Source organism: Caretta caretta, chromosome 5 (genome assembly GCF_965140235.1).
Source record: "Caretta caretta isolate rCarCar2 chromosome 5, rCarCar1.hap1, whole genome shotgun sequence".
Taxonomy (NCBI): Eukaryota; Metazoa; Chordata; order Testudines; family Cheloniidae; genus Caretta; species Caretta caretta.
Window position 1 is genome coordinate 36,828,974 of NC_134210.1, and position 17,944 is coordinate 36,846,917.

General features: G+C 43.2%; 1 protein-coding gene across 2 annotated transcripts in view; it reads left to right on the forward strand.

Annotated features, from left to right (window-relative positions):
• Positions 1 to 17,944, forward strand: part of GPBP1 (GC-rich promoter binding protein 1) — a 59,799-nt gene that overhangs the window by 28,444 nt on the left and 13,411 nt on the right. For both annotated transcript variants that reach the window (XM_048849903.2, XM_048849906.2), the window contains 5 exons: positions 780 to 900; positions 10,888 to 11,011; positions 12,574 to 12,803; positions 13,608 to 13,674; positions 17,211 to 17,395. In XM_048849903.2, the coding sequence (XP_048705860.2) occupies positions 838 to 900; positions 10,888 to 11,011; positions 12,574 to 12,803; positions 13,608 to 13,674; positions 17,211 to 17,395 (669 nt within the window). In that variant the 5' untranslated portion in view covers positions 780 to 837. The remainder of the gene's footprint in view (positions 1 to 779; positions 901 to 10,887; positions 11,012 to 12,573; positions 12,804 to 13,607; positions 13,675 to 17,210; positions 17,396 to 17,944) is intronic.

Sequence of the window (17,944 nt, forward strand, 5' to 3'; positions counted from 1 at the left end):
CCAAAATAATTGTTCTGTACCTATATTGGTATAGAATACAATAGTTTGTGCTTAGTAGCTTTAGATTTCAGAGGTTAATACTCTAAATTCTGTTTTTAACTTGAAAATTAATATGCTGTCACTGTTGTACTGAACAGTAAGAAAACTCAGAGCTTCATTTGGTGCCCTAATACTCCAGTGCGTGAGCAAACATTCATTTAACTTTTTTCTGTTTAAATTTCCAACAGAACATACTTAGAATGACATAAAATATCAGTTTTTAACTAAAGCTTGCACACTTACAAAGCCAGAGATACTTAATTCGAGAATACTTGAGCCAAGGGGCTTGCCTTTTAAAGGAGCTGAGCTTCCACAATTTCCATTGGCTCTAGTGAGAATTTTGGGTGCTTCTCAGCTCTGAATATCAGGCCACTTTCTTAAATGTCTAAATATGGATTTAGAGGCCTAACTGTAGAAACTCAGATTTGAAAAATTCTTTGAGGAAGGATGGTCTTGAACTGGGAGGTAGGAGCTGACTCTGCCACAGATTTCCTGTGTGACCGTGGGCAAGTTACTTGGTTTGTGTCTTGTTCCATATTTGTAAATAATACTTACCTACTTCACAGGTGTTGTGAGGGCAGTTACTAATGTTTGAGGAACTCTGATATTATGGGGTGGGAGTAGATTTGTTCTTGAAAGTAGTATCAGGAAAATTGAGGCATGGTTGGAAATGAGACAAAATTATACATCATCCTGTTAAGATACAAGTCTAAAATGTATCAACTTTTTCCAAATGACAGGGACTTGCCATGAGGTGCTGAAGCCTTGTTTCACCGATTTTGGAGAGACTGGACCTAAATGGCGCAGCATGACTTTGCTCCAGCCTGGCTTAATTTTCCTACTCCGCCATCATCAACAAAGGTACCTTTTCTGAAGTCCTTCTGAACATACAAGGATATACTAAGAAACTTTAAAAAGTTGCCTCTCTCATACTCGTAAAGATACTTATTTTTTTAGCCCCCTCTGTTGGTGTACTTGTTCTGTCATTATGAAGTAGCAACTTCCAGTGAAAAAGCCAGATTTCTGGCATGACTGAAATTTACTCTAATGTTCAGCCTTTTATATCTGAGTTTTCTTTCATAACAATGACAGTTGCATAGTAATCATGTGACTTCAAATTCCCTTGTTGTAAAGTCATTAAATTGGGAAAGAAAAGAAAAAAAGTAATAGTAAGGTGGAATGCATTCTGTGGACCTTGCAGCTTTATTTACAGGCTGCTTTCTGTGTTATGGTCTTTATGCAATGTTCAATATTGGACTTAGGATGAGAACATAAAATTTAGGAACAGGAATGGTTATTTGTCTAAACATAACCACATCTTCCACTTCTGATCCCAATTTCCTGATTTCCATATAGGCAGCCACCTAGGCCGAGCAGTCACGAGGGTAGCTCTTAGTTTGAAACCAAAAGTACAGATTAGCAAGAGGTGAAGTATTTTTCTGGAGATCCTAGCTAGCAGCAGCTCTTTCACCTTCTAATTGCTTATAAACAAGATCTTTATTTAGGATTTTGATATGGCACACTTGAACTCCTGTCTGATGCTTTATGGTGAGCTACAGTGTCAAGGTCCTTCAGATTCCAGGCCTTCAAGCTCCTATGGTATCAGTTTATTTTTAATTATGGTTTTTATAAAGAAAATAGATCCTCAAGAATTCAAACACCCTGGGCTTGGAGAAAGTCTGATAGAGATTTGCAGCGTGCAAGTATCTCTACCTAATGCTACAAGTATGATCACTTAAACTAGATATGTTTAGAGTATGTTCTGTTTAAGCTCTTTTTGAAGAACCAAAGTTTTTTTCACCAGTACCTTTTGGCAGTACTTCTTTCTAGCTAATGCATTATTGGCAGAAACCTCTTTACTGAATAGCTAACCTGAGTACTAATACAAAATACATTTAGCACTGGGAGAACCCAACACCAAGAAGTCAGGCTTCTGTGAACATTGTCTGAATGTGCATGATCCATGTTACAGGTAGGCTAAATGTATTGCTGGGAGTTTCTTTTTGAGGATGATAGGTTGTTGTTCCCCTGCTCCCCGCTCCCTCCCCCCATAAATAAAAACAGTTCAGTAAAGAATTTTTCGTACCTAGGCTGGTAAACTTCAATGATTTTTGCAAGACTACCATATTACTTTGTAAAGCAACAAGCTTTCTTCTCCCATGTTCTTGAATATCAGTTTTTTGTTTGAAGAATGGAGTGCCAGATAATTTCTCAATTTTTAGATATTAACAATAAAGATCCTGATGACTACAAAACTGTTACTTTTGTCTCCAGCACAAGCTTGACAGAGCGTTAGCGCCATTGTGTGGTGAAAATGTGAACTGTCTGATTTTGTATATGCGCAAATTAATTTCAGCAAATTAGATACTTATATTGTTTGAACTTGTATATAAAATATTTATAGATTAATTTTTTTACATGGGACTGACACTTCCTTTTAAATAAAGGGATCATTAATATTTAGCCAGTTAAGAGGGTGTTTATTGTTAAAACTTACTGAAGAGTTAATTGCACAGCTAAAGGAACTTTTGAGCTACAGTATTTGGAGAAATATACTGAGTTTATATTTACTCGTTAATTGTCTTTAGATGTACCAGGTTGTCTATCAGCCAAGCTTTATTATCTGGCAGTTACTGTCCATTTAATTTTGAGTAGAGGCTTGAGACTCATGTACATTACCACATTCTTTATTTGAATGCCAAGACTGAAATGCCCAAAGGACAGAGAAAATCAAATGCCTTTAACTAATTACATTTAAATGCAGTATTACAAGATCTTTATATGTGAAAGTATAAATGAGACATGAAGCTACCTTCTACAATTGCTGTCTGTCTGTATGTACTGGTTATCAGTAATACAGCAAATGCAGCTCCGCCTGGTGGTGATAAGTTATTTCCTGGCAGCCTGTTCCAAGGTTCAATTTATAACTCTGAAAGCAGAATATTAACAGCAACACTTTTCTTGCTTTCCCAAACATTTTTAATATAAAATATTATCCCTCAATGTTTTTTTTATTTGTTGTAATGTTTCACCAATAAATAGGACACCTGTATTGTTTAGAGATCACTTGGGGGGGTGGAGTGGCAGAGTCCCCACTTGAGACTCCAGAATGAGGATGTACAATCTCACTCACTGAGGTTTGAATACTCTTGTGGGCTTTATTGGACTCCTTAGGCCCTGCTTGGCCTTGGCTGCTGCGTGATGGGGGGAAAAAACAAAAATAGGTCGGTATTCTCCCAAGCCCAGCCACTTGTGGTACCAAAACAAGTAGTTACTCAAGTTAGATTGTAAATCTTCATTTGGTCCTCCCTCTCCTTTCCTTTAACATTTTAGAGCTTTTTTTTTTCAGTCTGTCTCCAGTCTGACATTGTTGCGTTGGTTCAGGTTTTCAAGGTTTTTGGCACAACCATAACAGCTAGGCCAGTGGTCCCCACCCCGTTGATCGCAATAAACTGGTTGATCCTCGGGACTCTCCCATGGATCATGATCTCAGTAGCAGGGCTGCTGATAAGGCAGGCTCCCTGCCTGCTACGACGTCATGCCACTCCCAGAAGCGGCTAGCATCCCCCCATGGCCCTGAGGGTCGGGGGGGTGGGAGGGGAAATAGGGGTCTTGTTGCAATGCTCCTGCCTGCAAGCACCACCCCTGCAGCTTCCATTGGCCGGGAACGGGGAACTGTGGCCAATGGAAGCTTTGGGGATGGTGCCTGCAGAGAGGGGCAGCGCACAGAGCCATGTGTCCCCCAGCCCCCCTTCCAGGGGCTGCAAAGGGGCATTGGCCCTTTCCAGGAGTGGCATGGGCAGGCAGGGAACTTGGCTTAGCCTCAATGCGCCACTGACCGGGAGTTGCCTGTGGTAAGGGCTGCCCAGCCGGAGTCCACACCCTGGCCCTGAGCTCCCTCCTGGAGCCAGCAACCCCCTCCTGCATCCCAGCCCCTGCCCCAGGCTCAGTGCAGAGCCTCCTCCCACACTACGAACCCCCTGGCCCCAGCCCAGAGCCCACACACCCCTCCTGATCCCCAACCCCTTGTCCCAGCCAGATGAAAGTGAGTGAGGGTGAAGGAGTGATACGGGGGTGGGAAATGGAGTGGGTGGGGCTTTGGGGAATGGATGGGGTAGATCCTGGGTTGCCCTTAAATTCAAAAAGTGATCTTGGGTGTAAAAAGTTTGGAGACCACTGAGCTAGACACTACATTTAGTTGAAAGTTGATTCTGGGGAATAGAATAGTTAATACAAGGGACAAAGTAAGTAGGGTTGTGTGGGAGGTGGATGTATGCATCTAGGTGGTTCTAAAAAAAGTTTCATCATTGGCTTGATTGAATTTCACTGTTTTTAGGCAAGCTTGAAGTGAGTTGTGAGAGCATATTTTAAGGAAAAGAGGGAGGAAGCATTGTAGGTGGTGGTGGGAAGGGAGTTCCTGGTTTGAACTTGAAATTTTTCCTGAAAACTCCAAACTTCAAAACTTGGTTGTAGCTGCCTCTGTTGTTTACCTGATTTAAGAAAATTAAAGCTTGTTGCCAATATTAGCAGTTTAGCATTCGAATTTCAGAAAGATAGGCATGCAGAAATGTGAACAGCTGTGCTTCTGATTTTTAGTCAGCAAACTAGTTACTTACACAACAAATTACCAGTTTTGTCTGGAGCTACCCAAATTGCCTTCTACAGTGTGACAGTTGGGTTATCTGAGAATATAATAGCATGCATGCAAGAGTGTGCCTAGAGACCTCTAATTCTGGAGGCTTAAAGTATAGTGTCCAAGAGGTGGCCCCAAACAGAACAGCCTTTAGGTGAATGGCAGGCACCACCAATTTGGTTGACTTAATTTGCCATCTTTATACACATGTGCCATAATACACCATTTGAAAGCTTATTTTGTGGAGTTGTCAAGTGGTGCTGTTACCATAGATAAACAATGACACACATACATTAAAATGACCATGTTGCATGCATTTCTGTTAATGATTGTATTATTTCAAGCCATACAATTGGATTTCTTTGACCTCAAAGCATCAGAACAACAATCTAAAGGGTAAAACAAAATCAAATAATAAATTTGGACAGGTATCATTGAAATGTAGTAATGCTGGTGACATTTCTAGACAACATTTATTGTCCTCTTCATCACTGTGATCGCTGAGTACGTGGATTACCACAGGTTTCAGAGTAGCAGCCGTGTTGGTCTGTATTTGCAAAAAGAAAAGGAGTACTTATGGCACCTTAGAGGCTAACCAATTTATTTGAGCATAAGCTTTCGTGAGCTCCTGAATGCATCCGATGAAGTGAGCTGCAGCTCACGAAAGCTTAAGCTCAAATAAATTGGTTAGCCTCTAAGGTGCCACAAGTACTCCAGTTCTTTTTGGATTGTCATTGCCATTGCATGTACACAATTGTGTAGGGAAGATTGTTCAGACTACAGATGCTGTTGATTGTGCAGCGACCCCTCTTGGTACAGGCACAAAAAAGATCTTGTAGAAGCTCAGATGCCATTCTGCCCTTAAAGAATACAGGAAGTAATTAATCCACATTTTTCCATCCATGTTGCAACAATGGTCCAATATCTGGTTTACCTATGTGCAGAGACATCCAAGTCTTTGTATGCCAAAATGCTCTTTTTGACATGCTCTTCAGAACTGTTCTCACATGGTGGGAGTTTGGCCAGTGACTTGTCCTTTTTGGTGGCTAGATTTTTGCCACATGCTAAACAGCTTCATCATTTCTGAAAAAAATACTTGCTCATATAAAACCAATACAAACCTTTTTAATACATTGTCATTTGGTAGCTTTGACCAATACTGACCACATTAAGTTAAAATTAACACTTTAAACAGTAAAAACTGTAGCCAAAGTCATGTTACTGCTTCTGGAACTGTGGAAGAAGACATTCTCGTTTTGGGTACCATTGTTTCACTTCGCCTTCATGTGGCACCACTTGACGGCTCCACATCATACCTTCTCTAAATGTACATTTAAGTAAAGTTTCAGATGATATATGATGTGGGTGTGCATAGGATGTATCCACCCAACTCTAAAAATATTGCCCTTTTGGGGGAATTTCTGCATGGCTGCTGGGCAGTGTCAAGCTGTTTAATGTAACAGACTCCAGTAAGGTCAGGATTTTACCCCTATGTCTTCCAGATATCCTCATGTAGCCCTAGAATCCCTTTGATCCCACATGAAGCTAAGACACATAGATGCTCCTGATTGAGTGCTCAGTCTCCTTAGGTAGCTCACTCTCTCCTCCACAGGCTCCCAGGCCTCCTTCTGAGTTGAATCACTTTTCAGCCAAGGACATGGACTTCTGCCTGCACTGAGCTCTCTGAGTCATACTAACCAGCAGCGTTCCCTCCAATTTTTCCCACGCCTGTGCAGAATGAATTTTATGTGCACACATTTTATGTCTCACACATCACCTCCATATTGGTGCACATAAAATTCATGTGGCGGAGATGGAGCTGAGGGGTTCAGAGTGTGGGAGGAGGCTGAGGGTTGGGGTGCAGTGGGCTGAGGGTGTAGGCTCTGGGTTGGGGCTCAGGGCTGGGGCAGAGGGTTGGGGTGCAGGGGGGTAAGGGGTCCGGCTGGGGGTTCGGGCTCTGGGGTGGGGCCAGGGATTGGGGTGTAGGCTATGCCGGGGCTGTGGCATGGAGAGAGGCTCCCCACAGCTCAGTCTCTCCCCAGAGCAGCACCTGGGCTGTGGGAGGAGAGGCGCCACTCCCCCAGACAGGGCAGGTCTAGGCTGGGGCTGGGGGAGGGGCGCCTGAGGTTGGTGCTCCTACTCTTGCATCCTTGTTGGGAGCATCACAAGTAGCTTCTACAACCACCATCAGACAGAGGGTGAGATTCTGCTCTGTGCAGTGGGCCAGCACAAACCTGGGCATCACCTGAGCCCTACCCATGTCCGGGTGCTTCCAGATGTGCAGTCCCCTTGGGATCAGTGGCTGTGCACTGTGCTGGGTGGTGAGTGTTTGCAGTATTGAGCCCTTATCAGTGACCCCTCGCAGAACAGGAAAAGTGCAACCCGAAGGCACTGCAGTGCCTGTGCTACTTCACTGACACGCTGCAACGTGGGACTGGGCTGGGCCTGTCAGGTATGGCCTCTCTCAAGAGCAGCGTGGAGCAGCACTGCCTCCCACCAATGCTGCCTGGAGCCTCTGGGGAGCACAGCTCGTGCATCCCCACTGCAGAGCGAGGGGCAGCCTGTGCTCCCTCCTGCCCCAGCCAGTGCTCACGGCTCCTTCCATTTGGGACAGGAACAAAGGTCCAATATTGGGATTTCCGGGGAGGGACAGAGTCTCCGATTTCTCTCAGCTCTAGTCCCTCCCCCAAGAAGTCCACGACGTCTCCACCCCTGCTTAAAGCCATGTTTCAGGCCAAATGGAGAGCTGCTGGCGGAGAGGCGCCCCTCCCTGGCCCCAACTCAGGCCTGGCCCGGACCTGTCAGAGGAGAGGTGCCCCTACTTTGGCTGTGGCACATCTAGGCCCGGGACTGGGTTGCGGTTGTGGGGGAGGCACCCCTCCCCCAGCCGCGGCAGGTCCGGGCTGGGGGAGGGGAGCCTCTCCCCTGGGCTTTGGCAGGTCCTGGGTTGGGGCCAGGGAAGGGGCACCTCTCCCTGCCGTGGCAGGTCCGGGGATGGGGGAGAGGCATCTCTCCCTGCTGCAGCCCAGAGCGCCTGCGTGGCACTTAATAGCACACTTATTGGGAATTCAGATAATCAGATTGTCTTCTCTCAAATGAGGAAGTGGAGTCTTTAGTGGAACTGACACTCTCCACCTTACAGTAACAAACCAATGGCTCCACCCTCCTTTCTTTCCCCACTCTTTTTTTCCTCCCAGGAGGGATGTAGGAAGGGTAGTTCCACTTTCCTATGCTAGCTGGAATTTGTAGAAAAATTCTGCCAGAGTTCTCTTGTATAACACCTTAGCATGAAAAAATAAGTGGCTGTGGTGTTATAAAGACACATGGAAATCTTGTTCAGGCACCCTTTAATGGGTTGAATTTTGTCTGAAGTTCTAAAAAGTAATTTAACTGCCTCCCCTGTGTTCAGAGTTGGATGTTTTGTCTATTTCACTGTAACTCAGTAGACTGCCATAAACATTTATTTTAAAAACAGTGCTGTTGCTTTCTGGATTTCTCTTACAGTCTAGCACTGAATAAAAATAACTTCTGAATTTCCTCAAACACTTCTTTACGTCCCTGAGATGTCACTCTGCCACTTACTATAAATTTATCAGAAATTAATGTCTTATAGTGAATGAGTGAGCAAAATTAAAAACCTACAATTTTTCTGTGCAGTCTGCGTAGGCACTAAACTTCTAAAACATGGCATTAATGATGCATGGCAAACCCATCATCATTATTTAGTAGGTTTTGTGCTGCTCCCATAATATGTTTTAAAAATGTACACACAAGTTCCTTAACCTGGCTTTCCGAGTATCTGTATATGAAAACTTCTTTTTTTACTGCAAAAAGTATATACCTCCCCACCCCCTAACACTGTGGCTGCGTTCTGTTAGATGCATAAGACGTTTTAGGTCCACACAGATAATGGATTGGTCCACTGAAAATGTCAAGGGGAAAATAAAATTTTGGCTCCCATTTTTTTTGGCTGTTTCTGAATAGTTTCTTTTTAATTTTTTAAAAAATGTCCTTTGTTTTTAGGAGGCCCTGTTAGCAAAATGCTGTCATGTTAAATCAGCCAAAGCAGCAGCATAGCTAGGTAGAAGTAGTAGTAAAGATAAATGGTGTAATGCATGCTCCTACTCAGTCTGAGGAATGAGCTGTCACAGGTCAGGGCAATGGCACTTGTATTTCCTCCTCTGTGGTCAACCAAGGGCGCCCACTTTTAGGCTTCTGGCTGCAGCTGTAATCTCTCTTGGGCACAGACCCGCTTGTCTCTCCCTCTTGACTAAGGTTTTTCCAGGCTGCACAATTCCCTGACTAAAGTGTGATATCCCCAGCAAGCCAGACTGCCTAAACAGGCCAGTGTCTGTGCTTCACTTTCTCTCCAAAGACTATGAATAGTAGTCACAAGTTACCACGCAGCTCTTCCTGAGTAAGCACATTTATTATTAAGGTGAAAGCATTGCAGAGAAAACACATGAAAGAACCTACACACATACTAAAAAGCTTATCAGAGGTCACCCCCAATGCCAACCTCGGGCTTGGGTAGATGTTAGTCTTCCAAAACCCACCACTGGGTTTCCCCCATGCTTACAGGTCCATAGGTCTCTGACTCAGAACAACAATGAATAGTTCAATCTTTCCTGTATACAGTTTGTGTGTTTAATCTTGGCCTCATGTAACAGGTGATCAGCAGACAATAGGCCACTCCTCGGGGCATAGCTTCAAAAGGTTAGGTTTTTGCATAATCAGAAGTGGGGAATTTGCATTCACCTGCCCCTAGATGTTCCCCAGGAAAACCACTTAACGCTTTTTAATCCAAAAGTCCATTGTTCAGTAGAGTTCTTTTGAACCTCCATGTCTCACATCTGTTACACCTCCCCCCTTGAGAGGTTACATACAATCCCACCCACAATAATATGTAGATCATTCATTTAATACAATGTGCCCCACAGATATTTAAACTTAATTCAGTAAGATTTCCCAAGTATATTTGAGAAAACCGCCATATCTGTCACGTGAATGTTAGTAAAAGCATTGGTTTGAGTTACTTGAATACTTCAATTTAAAGCAGTTTAGCAGTGCTCTTTACCGGAATCAAAAACCTTAAAAATCTTGGCTCATTCTCCCTTCTAGTTTATCTGGGATCTGCCACAATACATGACCTATGGTGAACTGAGAGAGGTTTAAAGAAACTTCCTGTTGTCAACATTCCCATAAGTTTTTATCTTGCTTCTCATAACCAAAAGTGCTTGTTTTATTGGATCCTAATAGACTGTTCCGTTTTGTTTCTCACAAAATTGGGTGACTGAGCAACAGAATGGCAGCTGAAATTCAATATTGGTAAATGCAAAGTAATTCACATTGGAAAACATAATCGCAGCTATATATATAAAATGATGGGGTCTAAATTAGCTGTTATGACTCAAGCAAGAGCTCTTGGAGTCATTGTGGATAGTTCTTTGAAAACATCCACTCAATGTGCAACAGCAGTCAAAACTAACAATGTTGGGAATCATTAGGAAAGGGATAGATAAGATAGAAAATATCATATTGCCTCTATATAAATCCATGGTATGCCCACATCTTGAATACTGCACGCAGATGTGGTCCTCCCATCTCAAAAAGATATCTTGGAATTGGAGAAGAGCAACAAAAATGATTAGGGGTATGGAGCAGCTTCCGTACGAGGAGAGATCAATAACACTGGGACTTTTCAGCTTGGAAAAGAGACTACTAAGGGGGGATATGATAGAGGTCTATAAAATCATGACTGGTGTGGAGAAAGTAAATATGGATGTGTTATTTACTCCTCATAACACAAGAACTAAGGGTCACCAAATGAAATGAATAGGCAGCAAGTTTAAAACAAAAAAGTATTTCTTCACACAACACACAATCAACCTGTGCAGCTCGTTGCCAGAAGATGTTGTGAAGGCATAGACTATAACGGGGTTCAAAAGGAACTGGATAAGTTCATAGAGGATAGGCCCATTTATGGCTGCTAGCCAGGATGGGCAGGGATGGTGTCCCTAGCTTCTGTTTGCCAGAAGCTGGGAATGGGCAACAGGGGATGGATCACTTGATGATTACCTGTTCTGTTTATTCCCTCTGGGGCACCTGGTATTGGCCACTGTCGGAAGACAGGATAATGGGCTAGATGGGCCTTTGGTCTGACCCAATATGGCCGTTCTTACATTCACTGATATACTGTTTGTGCTTATTTCCAGTCATCACTGAATTTTGAAAAGCATTCTGAAAATTTATCATGGACAGAGAATCGTTATGAAGCAAACCGCAGACGACACAACTCTTCAGATGGGTTTGATCCTAGTATTGGACGTCCTAATGGAGGTATAATTTTATTTCTGAATAACCTCAGTCAGTGCTGTGTGTTTATAAGCTTTCTTCGTAGAGCTTTAATGTTTTTTTTACTACTCCTGGGGGAATTCTTCAGCACTGCGCATGTGCAGCATTTGTCCCCCTCAGATTTGACTTTGACTGGGAAGCAAAGGGAAGCCACAAGAGTGGTCATGCGACCCTACCCAGCAGTATGTTTTGGGTGCCCAGGGCAGCTGGCAGAGAGGTAAATCACCCGGTGCTTCCTGCACCCATTGCTCCTCAGCTGCAAGGGGAGATATCCATATAGAGGGAGCTGCTCCCCCATCCACCCAACCCCCTCGTATCCAGACCTTCCTGCTGAGCCTCACTCCCCCTGCACCCAGACGCCCCTGATGATGAGCAACCTGGATCCCCACCCCACTAAGCCCCAACCAGCTGACCCTGGATCCCCACCGCACTCCCCCAACTTCTGGACCCCCCCAAAACCCCCACTCCCAGACCCGTCTGCCAAGCTCTGTTGTCCCTTCCCCCCCAGACAGCCATGCTGAGCCCCAACCACTTTCACTTGGACCCACCTGCCGAGTCCCCTTATCGTTGCACCTAGAACCCTCAACAAGCCCCTGTGCATCAGGATCGCACCCCCTACCCGAATCCCCCACTGAGCCGTTCGCACCCAGATTGCCCCACACAGAACCCTGTTAACCCACACCTGGATCCCCCACACACTAAGCCCCTCCGCACTTGGATCCTGCCTGCCCACACCTGGTGCACTTGGCATGGAGGGATAGGGCCCTAGAGTGTTTCTGGGGCAGGCCCAGTCCTTGTGCTGTGTCAGGGTTGGGGACCAGCCTCACCACTGAGTCTGTGTCCCGGCGGGGAACTGCACAATGATCTCCCATCTCTGTGCAGCTAGTGGCCTGTGCTCCCCAATGCCATGCTGGAGCCTCCACATTTGACAAATATTTGCAGAACTTTAAAATATTGTGTGCAGAATTTTAATTTTTTTGGTGCAGAATTCCCTCAATATTTTACATTCTGTAAAGTATAGACCTTCTTTCCTTTCTTAATATGCAAACACTGAATGCTTTAGCGTTGTAAGGCTTAATCCCTAGGAGAATGGAGGCACGGAGAATGGAAGCAATACAAGGGGTATTCTTTCAGGGCAGGTAGGATGGCCTCGGATTGGTTAGAACAATGTGCCACTGGGTGCAATGTATTGCTCTTTTGAAAAGGAGCGGTATTAATACCCAGCTAGTGTGTGCTGTAGACAGCAACATACACACAGGCAAACAGGAGAGGGGCCTGACAATATTTAATTGTCAGACCAAGCTCCTTTGGGGCCATCTACTTCCTGTCTTGCTCTGAAACGGAGCTTGTCTCCTTAGTACAGAGTAGAGATCCTACTCTACTGCCTGTATGAGTGAAAAGAAACTCACTATGCTATCAGATCCAGAATGAGCATAAAACGTGATTTGATTCATTCATGATTTTAACTTTCTGTATCAATTTTGCAACGTAGAAATTCTTTCAAAACTGCTTGTAATCACTTTTTTTTTTTAATTTAAAAATCTAAGGACATTTTGGGAGAAAAGAGAAAAATGGTTGGCGTTCACAAGGCAGGAATGGGACAGAAAACACACACCACCGTGGGGGAGGATACCATAGTGGAGGTTCCCGCTCTCGTACCAGCACTTTCCACTCTGGAAAAAGCCAAGGACTGCTGCATGAAAATAATGTACCTGACAATGAAACTGGGAAAAAGGAAGACAAGGAAGAACCCAAGCAGTTTGAGGCTGAGGATTTTGTAAGTTACTTGTAATTATAATAAACAAGGTTTCATTGTTTCTGCAAGTGCCATTTTGCCCATTATGCAAGCTACTTCATGAGATTTCACCAATTTCAGCTCATCTTATACAGAGATCACCCTTTCCATAGGTAAGAGGGCATTGATGGTTTATCCATTAACTTGTTTCTGTTCTTACTTCCTCTTATTATTGTAACTGTATTAGTGTATAGTACTCAATTCATTTGTTTATAGACGATAGCTTTTGGGACCTAGGTCTGTTCCAAATCCTTCATTACAATATTTTACGGCAGTTTACCATGGCAAGTACTGCATAATAAATTCTACACAACTTTCTTTTCAGAAACTGGGAGTAGAATAAGTAAGTAGCCTTTCTGCCATGTAGAAACCCAGGCTGGAATCTTCCTCTTGAGTTGTGAAACCTGGGAATTGCAGGATGTAGGAAGATTTGAGCCTTTCTGTTCTGGATGACCAACACCATTCTCCTCCTTTTCTGGACAAGGAGTCCACAAAATGGCATTGATTGCAGTGTGAGAGAAGCCCATTATGAAGGGCATGATATTGGAGAGGGGTTAGGCCCCAGAGAAAAATAGCAGAATGTAAATTACTGTAAAGTATTGGTCTGTTTCAGAAACAAACCTGGGTCTATCCTCAGTCCTGTCTATTTAAGAACTTATTTCCTTTGAGAAAGGATCTCACATTTGAAATGAATTTTAATGTGATTCTCCAATACTAAATTTCATTCATAATCAGTCTTGAAATATGAACCAACTAAGCAATAATTTAAAAATTATTTCCTTTCAGCCCTCTCTGAATCCTGAATATGAGAGAGAACCAAACCAGAATAAATCTTTAGCAGCAGGTGTGTGGGGTAAGTATTTTTGACTGTTTTGATAGAAAATATAGTAAAGGTTTGGAGATGATGATTGTTTTAAATAAAACAATGAAAAGAGGGGTGTGTGAGTTTTTAGGATATAACAATACTAGTTTTTTCACAAGCATGTAATTTGAAGTTAAAAGGACTCTGGTCGTTACTAAAATTTAGTTTACTTTTTCCTTTATGAAAACAGTGCCTGTTGCCTATAATTGTGTAACAGAACATTGGCTTGTAAGCACAGGCATGGTTGGCACATCTGCTATGGTGACAAGGCATCTTTTGGTCAAGGGTTTGCTAGGATTTGGTCTTCAGGCAGGGCACATGGTGAAGAGGGGTCAGTTGACCAAGTGTCATGTGACTGCCAACTGGAGATTTTATAAAAGAATGCTTCTGAATCAGTCTTGGAAGATGTTTGAGGTAAGACTTTGAGAGAAGTTCCTCTGTGGGGACCTGGCAGGAGGCCTACAAGATAGCCAAGACAGCTGCCCAGAGGGAAAAGTGCATCCTTTGCCCTTGTCTTGCTGAAAGTTGGAAAGGCCTCTGGTGCCTGGGAGCAAGTGTTTTGACTAGCTGGTCTCTTATTCTGTTCTCCTCCTGCTCCCCCCGCCCCCCCTTCTGGTAATAAAGTCAACTCTGAGGATAGAGACTGAATTGTAGTTTGGGCTTTATTTTACCTTTCCCAGCTGGTGTAGCTGCCTGCCAGCTTAAGTTTGTGCTACAGATGCATGATTCACAGTAACATGTTGACAAATGCAGGAAATGCATGTTTGGAGAATATATTTTTTTGAGTATTTCAGCTGCCTTTTTGAGGAATGTAACATTCTGTTAAACATACATAAAAGCTGCTATTTAGAAATGGATTTATTGTTGTCAAAGCTGAAACCTGAAAAATGAGTGCTGTTTTTCAAAAGATTTGCTAACTCTGCATTACTTCAGCTGTACAGTTTCACCTTTTTAGAAAGCAAACAGACACAGGCCAAGATTTTAAAATGCGTTCCTAAAGTTAGGCTAGTAAATTCTTTTAGATGCCTACCCAGCAGCTTCCACTTTTGAAAATCAAGCCACTTATTTCTTTGCCAGAAAGGTCAGCAAGAGTTTAATTTTCTAGCCAAGCAGGAAGAGGTTATAAAACACTTATTCTCTTCTCTTCCCCCCCACTCCCAGCCACATCTGACAGCCAGAAGTTCAAGAGCTGGGGCTCGGGGCTTCAGCCCAACTCCTGTTGGAGCCCTGAGACACACCTTTCCTCCCCCCGTGCTGGGCAAAAGCCCCTACCCCACTGCAAGGCAGAGGATCCAAGCCTCCCACTCCACTCTGGTAGGGGGAGGCTGGGGGAAGAGGGAGGGCTCTGCAAGACTCACTTTAATGGTAAAAGAGCCTCATGTGACTTGTGAGCCACAGTTTGGCCACCCCTGTTATATAGCTAATGCTAGATCCTTGCAAACTGAGTAGCATCAATGGAACAGGAAACAGTTCAGTTAGATTTGAAGGAGAATTAGCTTTCCGGGGTGTTAGGCTACAGTCAGATTGATCTTCATAAGAAAGGCAAGAAATAGTTTAATTTGCCAAACACATGAGCATAAACTACAATGATAACTTGCTGTTGCAGTGCATTACTTGATTTTAGAGGGAAATGACATCTTTCATACTTCATTACAACCTTGCAATTGCAGACTTAAAGTATACTTGGAAACAGGGCCGTCCTTACCCATACGCAAAGTACGCAGCTGCGTAACGCACCAAATCTCCTGGTGCCCTACATGCTGCTCCAGCCTCTGCTCTGGCTCTTCCTCAGGCCCCTACCCCTGCTTCGCCCTGCCCAGCTTTTTCCCCGCCCCTGCCAAGCCCTGCCTCCACTCCCCTGAGCTCTGCAGCAGGGCTGAGGCTGCACTCACTGGCGGCAGGAAGTGCAGAAACTCGGCTCCAGCCGCGCTGCTGGTGAGTGCTGGGGGGTGGTTTTCCCCCCTACCCCCAAGCCAGCTCTGCTCCCCCCGTGGAGGCCTGGGGCCCGCCCCCCCACTTTCCCCCACAGAGGTCTGGGGCCCCCCACACATACCCCACGGGGGGGGCTGCATAGGGCCCCAGAATAGCTAGGGATGGCCCTGCTTGGAAATCTTAAATTGGAACAAGAATAGCCTTCAGATTAACAGAAAACTAACATGCAAGACAATTGGAAGATATTGTAGTTCACGTAGATGTATTACATATTAAAGTCTGGGTCAAAATGGAGTATAATTTTTGTTCCATTATTTTATTTCACTTTGTAAATATGGCACAAGAGCTTATTCCATGCTCTGAATGACTTCAGATATTGTTAAATTCTACAAGAACAAAATATTCAACTACCATATAATAAATAGTATACTTTAATTTGCTAACACTCACCAACAATAAGGAACAACATAATGATTTTACTTTTAGGCAGCCTTTGCTAGTGTATTACATATAAACCGATTTTGCTGATGCTACTCTAACTTTCCATGTGGACACTTAATCTTCATTAAGAGCGCCTGTTTGCAGTTTAGCATCATCGGGGAGCTAGTGTGGAATAACTATTAGGCTTTAAATTCATACCCTCGCTTATTCTGTACTAACGTCTCCATGTAGGCAAGCCCTAAATTAGCTTCTCTAATAGAAATGGAATTGTAATGTTTAGAGTTGAAAATAGTCTATCCAATAACGAAAGAGTTCCAGTAGAATACCTCTGTGCAAAAGATTTAGTGTGGTAATTTCTTAGTTATGTAAATTTATTTTGAGTTGCACTTTATAGAGAAATGCCATGTCTCTAAGCAAACGTGATTAATGACCTTAAGTGCTGTCCTTCAAATAAAATGTTTCACCCCTAAAGTGGATAGTAAATGCAAATAGTGCATTTTATTATACTTTCCACAACTGAGGCATGTTGAGGTGAAATAACAAAATAAAAAAACTTGAAACAGGAAATGACTGAGAGAGACCCTTACTGCTCTCGAGCTCAAGGGTGCCATATTTCTTCTGTTCATGTGGGAGAGTTGTTCCTTTAGTCTAGGCTATGAGCCATCATTCAGGAGAAAGTGCAAGACTAATTAGCCCTGGCCAGTTGTTGATAAAATAAGCAGGAAAAAGTCTTCTCTCAGCAGCTATATAGATTTCATATTACCATTCAGATGTAAAATTTCCAAAATCAAACACTGTTTCTGGTTTTGAATGAGCAAAGTAATGTGCTTGAGGGAAGAAAATGTTAACATTTAGCACTGTTTCTCAAGAGCATTAATAATTGGGTATGTAAATAACACATCACAAGTTTTAATTCTCACAACAAATGTGAGGTAAGTAGGGTATTGTAGTTATAGCAACTGAGAGTCAGAACAGTTACTTTACTTGCCCCACACCACACGAGTTATTGGCAGATCTGAGATTGAACTCATCAGTTCCTGATTCTCTGGCCTCTTTGCCCTGGACCACACTGCTACCCAACATTTTGTATCCTGAAACATTAGGGAGAAGGCTCATTCTCTGATTTATTTTATGTTGCTTTTGTTTCTATATAGAATATCCTCTGAATCCAAAATCTAGATCTCCAAGAATGCTGGTCATTAAAAAGGGTAGTACAAAAGATTTACAAATATCTGGATTCCCTGTAGTAGGAGGTCTTCATTCACAACCAGTCAAGAATGGAACTGGTACAAGTGTTTATAAAGGATTAGTTCCTAAACCTGCTACTCCACCTGCAAAGGTAAGTTTGAACTCTGTTGGAAATATGAATGTCGTCTGTGAAATGTGCTCTAATTTTTGATACACTTGTCTCGTATCTGGGAGTACTACTGCTTCATGTAGCATTACCATGTTTAAGTATGGTTATACTTAAAACGTAACTGAACATTTTTCTGAACTGTATTTAGACCCTTCCTATTTCTGCTACATATTTTTGAGGTAGGATAAAAACTGAACAGTGTATTCCAGGTGAGAGTCGAAGGGACACAGTTGATTTGTATAATGTGAATATATTTTCAGTATTTTTCTGTTCAGTTCTTTAATACATATAAACATTTTCCTCCTCTCCCCTTCCCCACCCTGGCATGCAGTAGAGGCTTTCATCAAGTTTTCCATAATGACAACCTTTTTTTTTCTTTCTTGCTTTCTCTTTTCCCCTGGGTGGTTCTGGTTAAATTTAGAATCCACCAGTGTAATGACTTAGTCGGATCATTCCTTCTAATTTGCATTGCCTGGAATGAGTTAAGAGTAAAGATAAAGGGTCTGCACAGGTATTACTTAGGGTGTAATT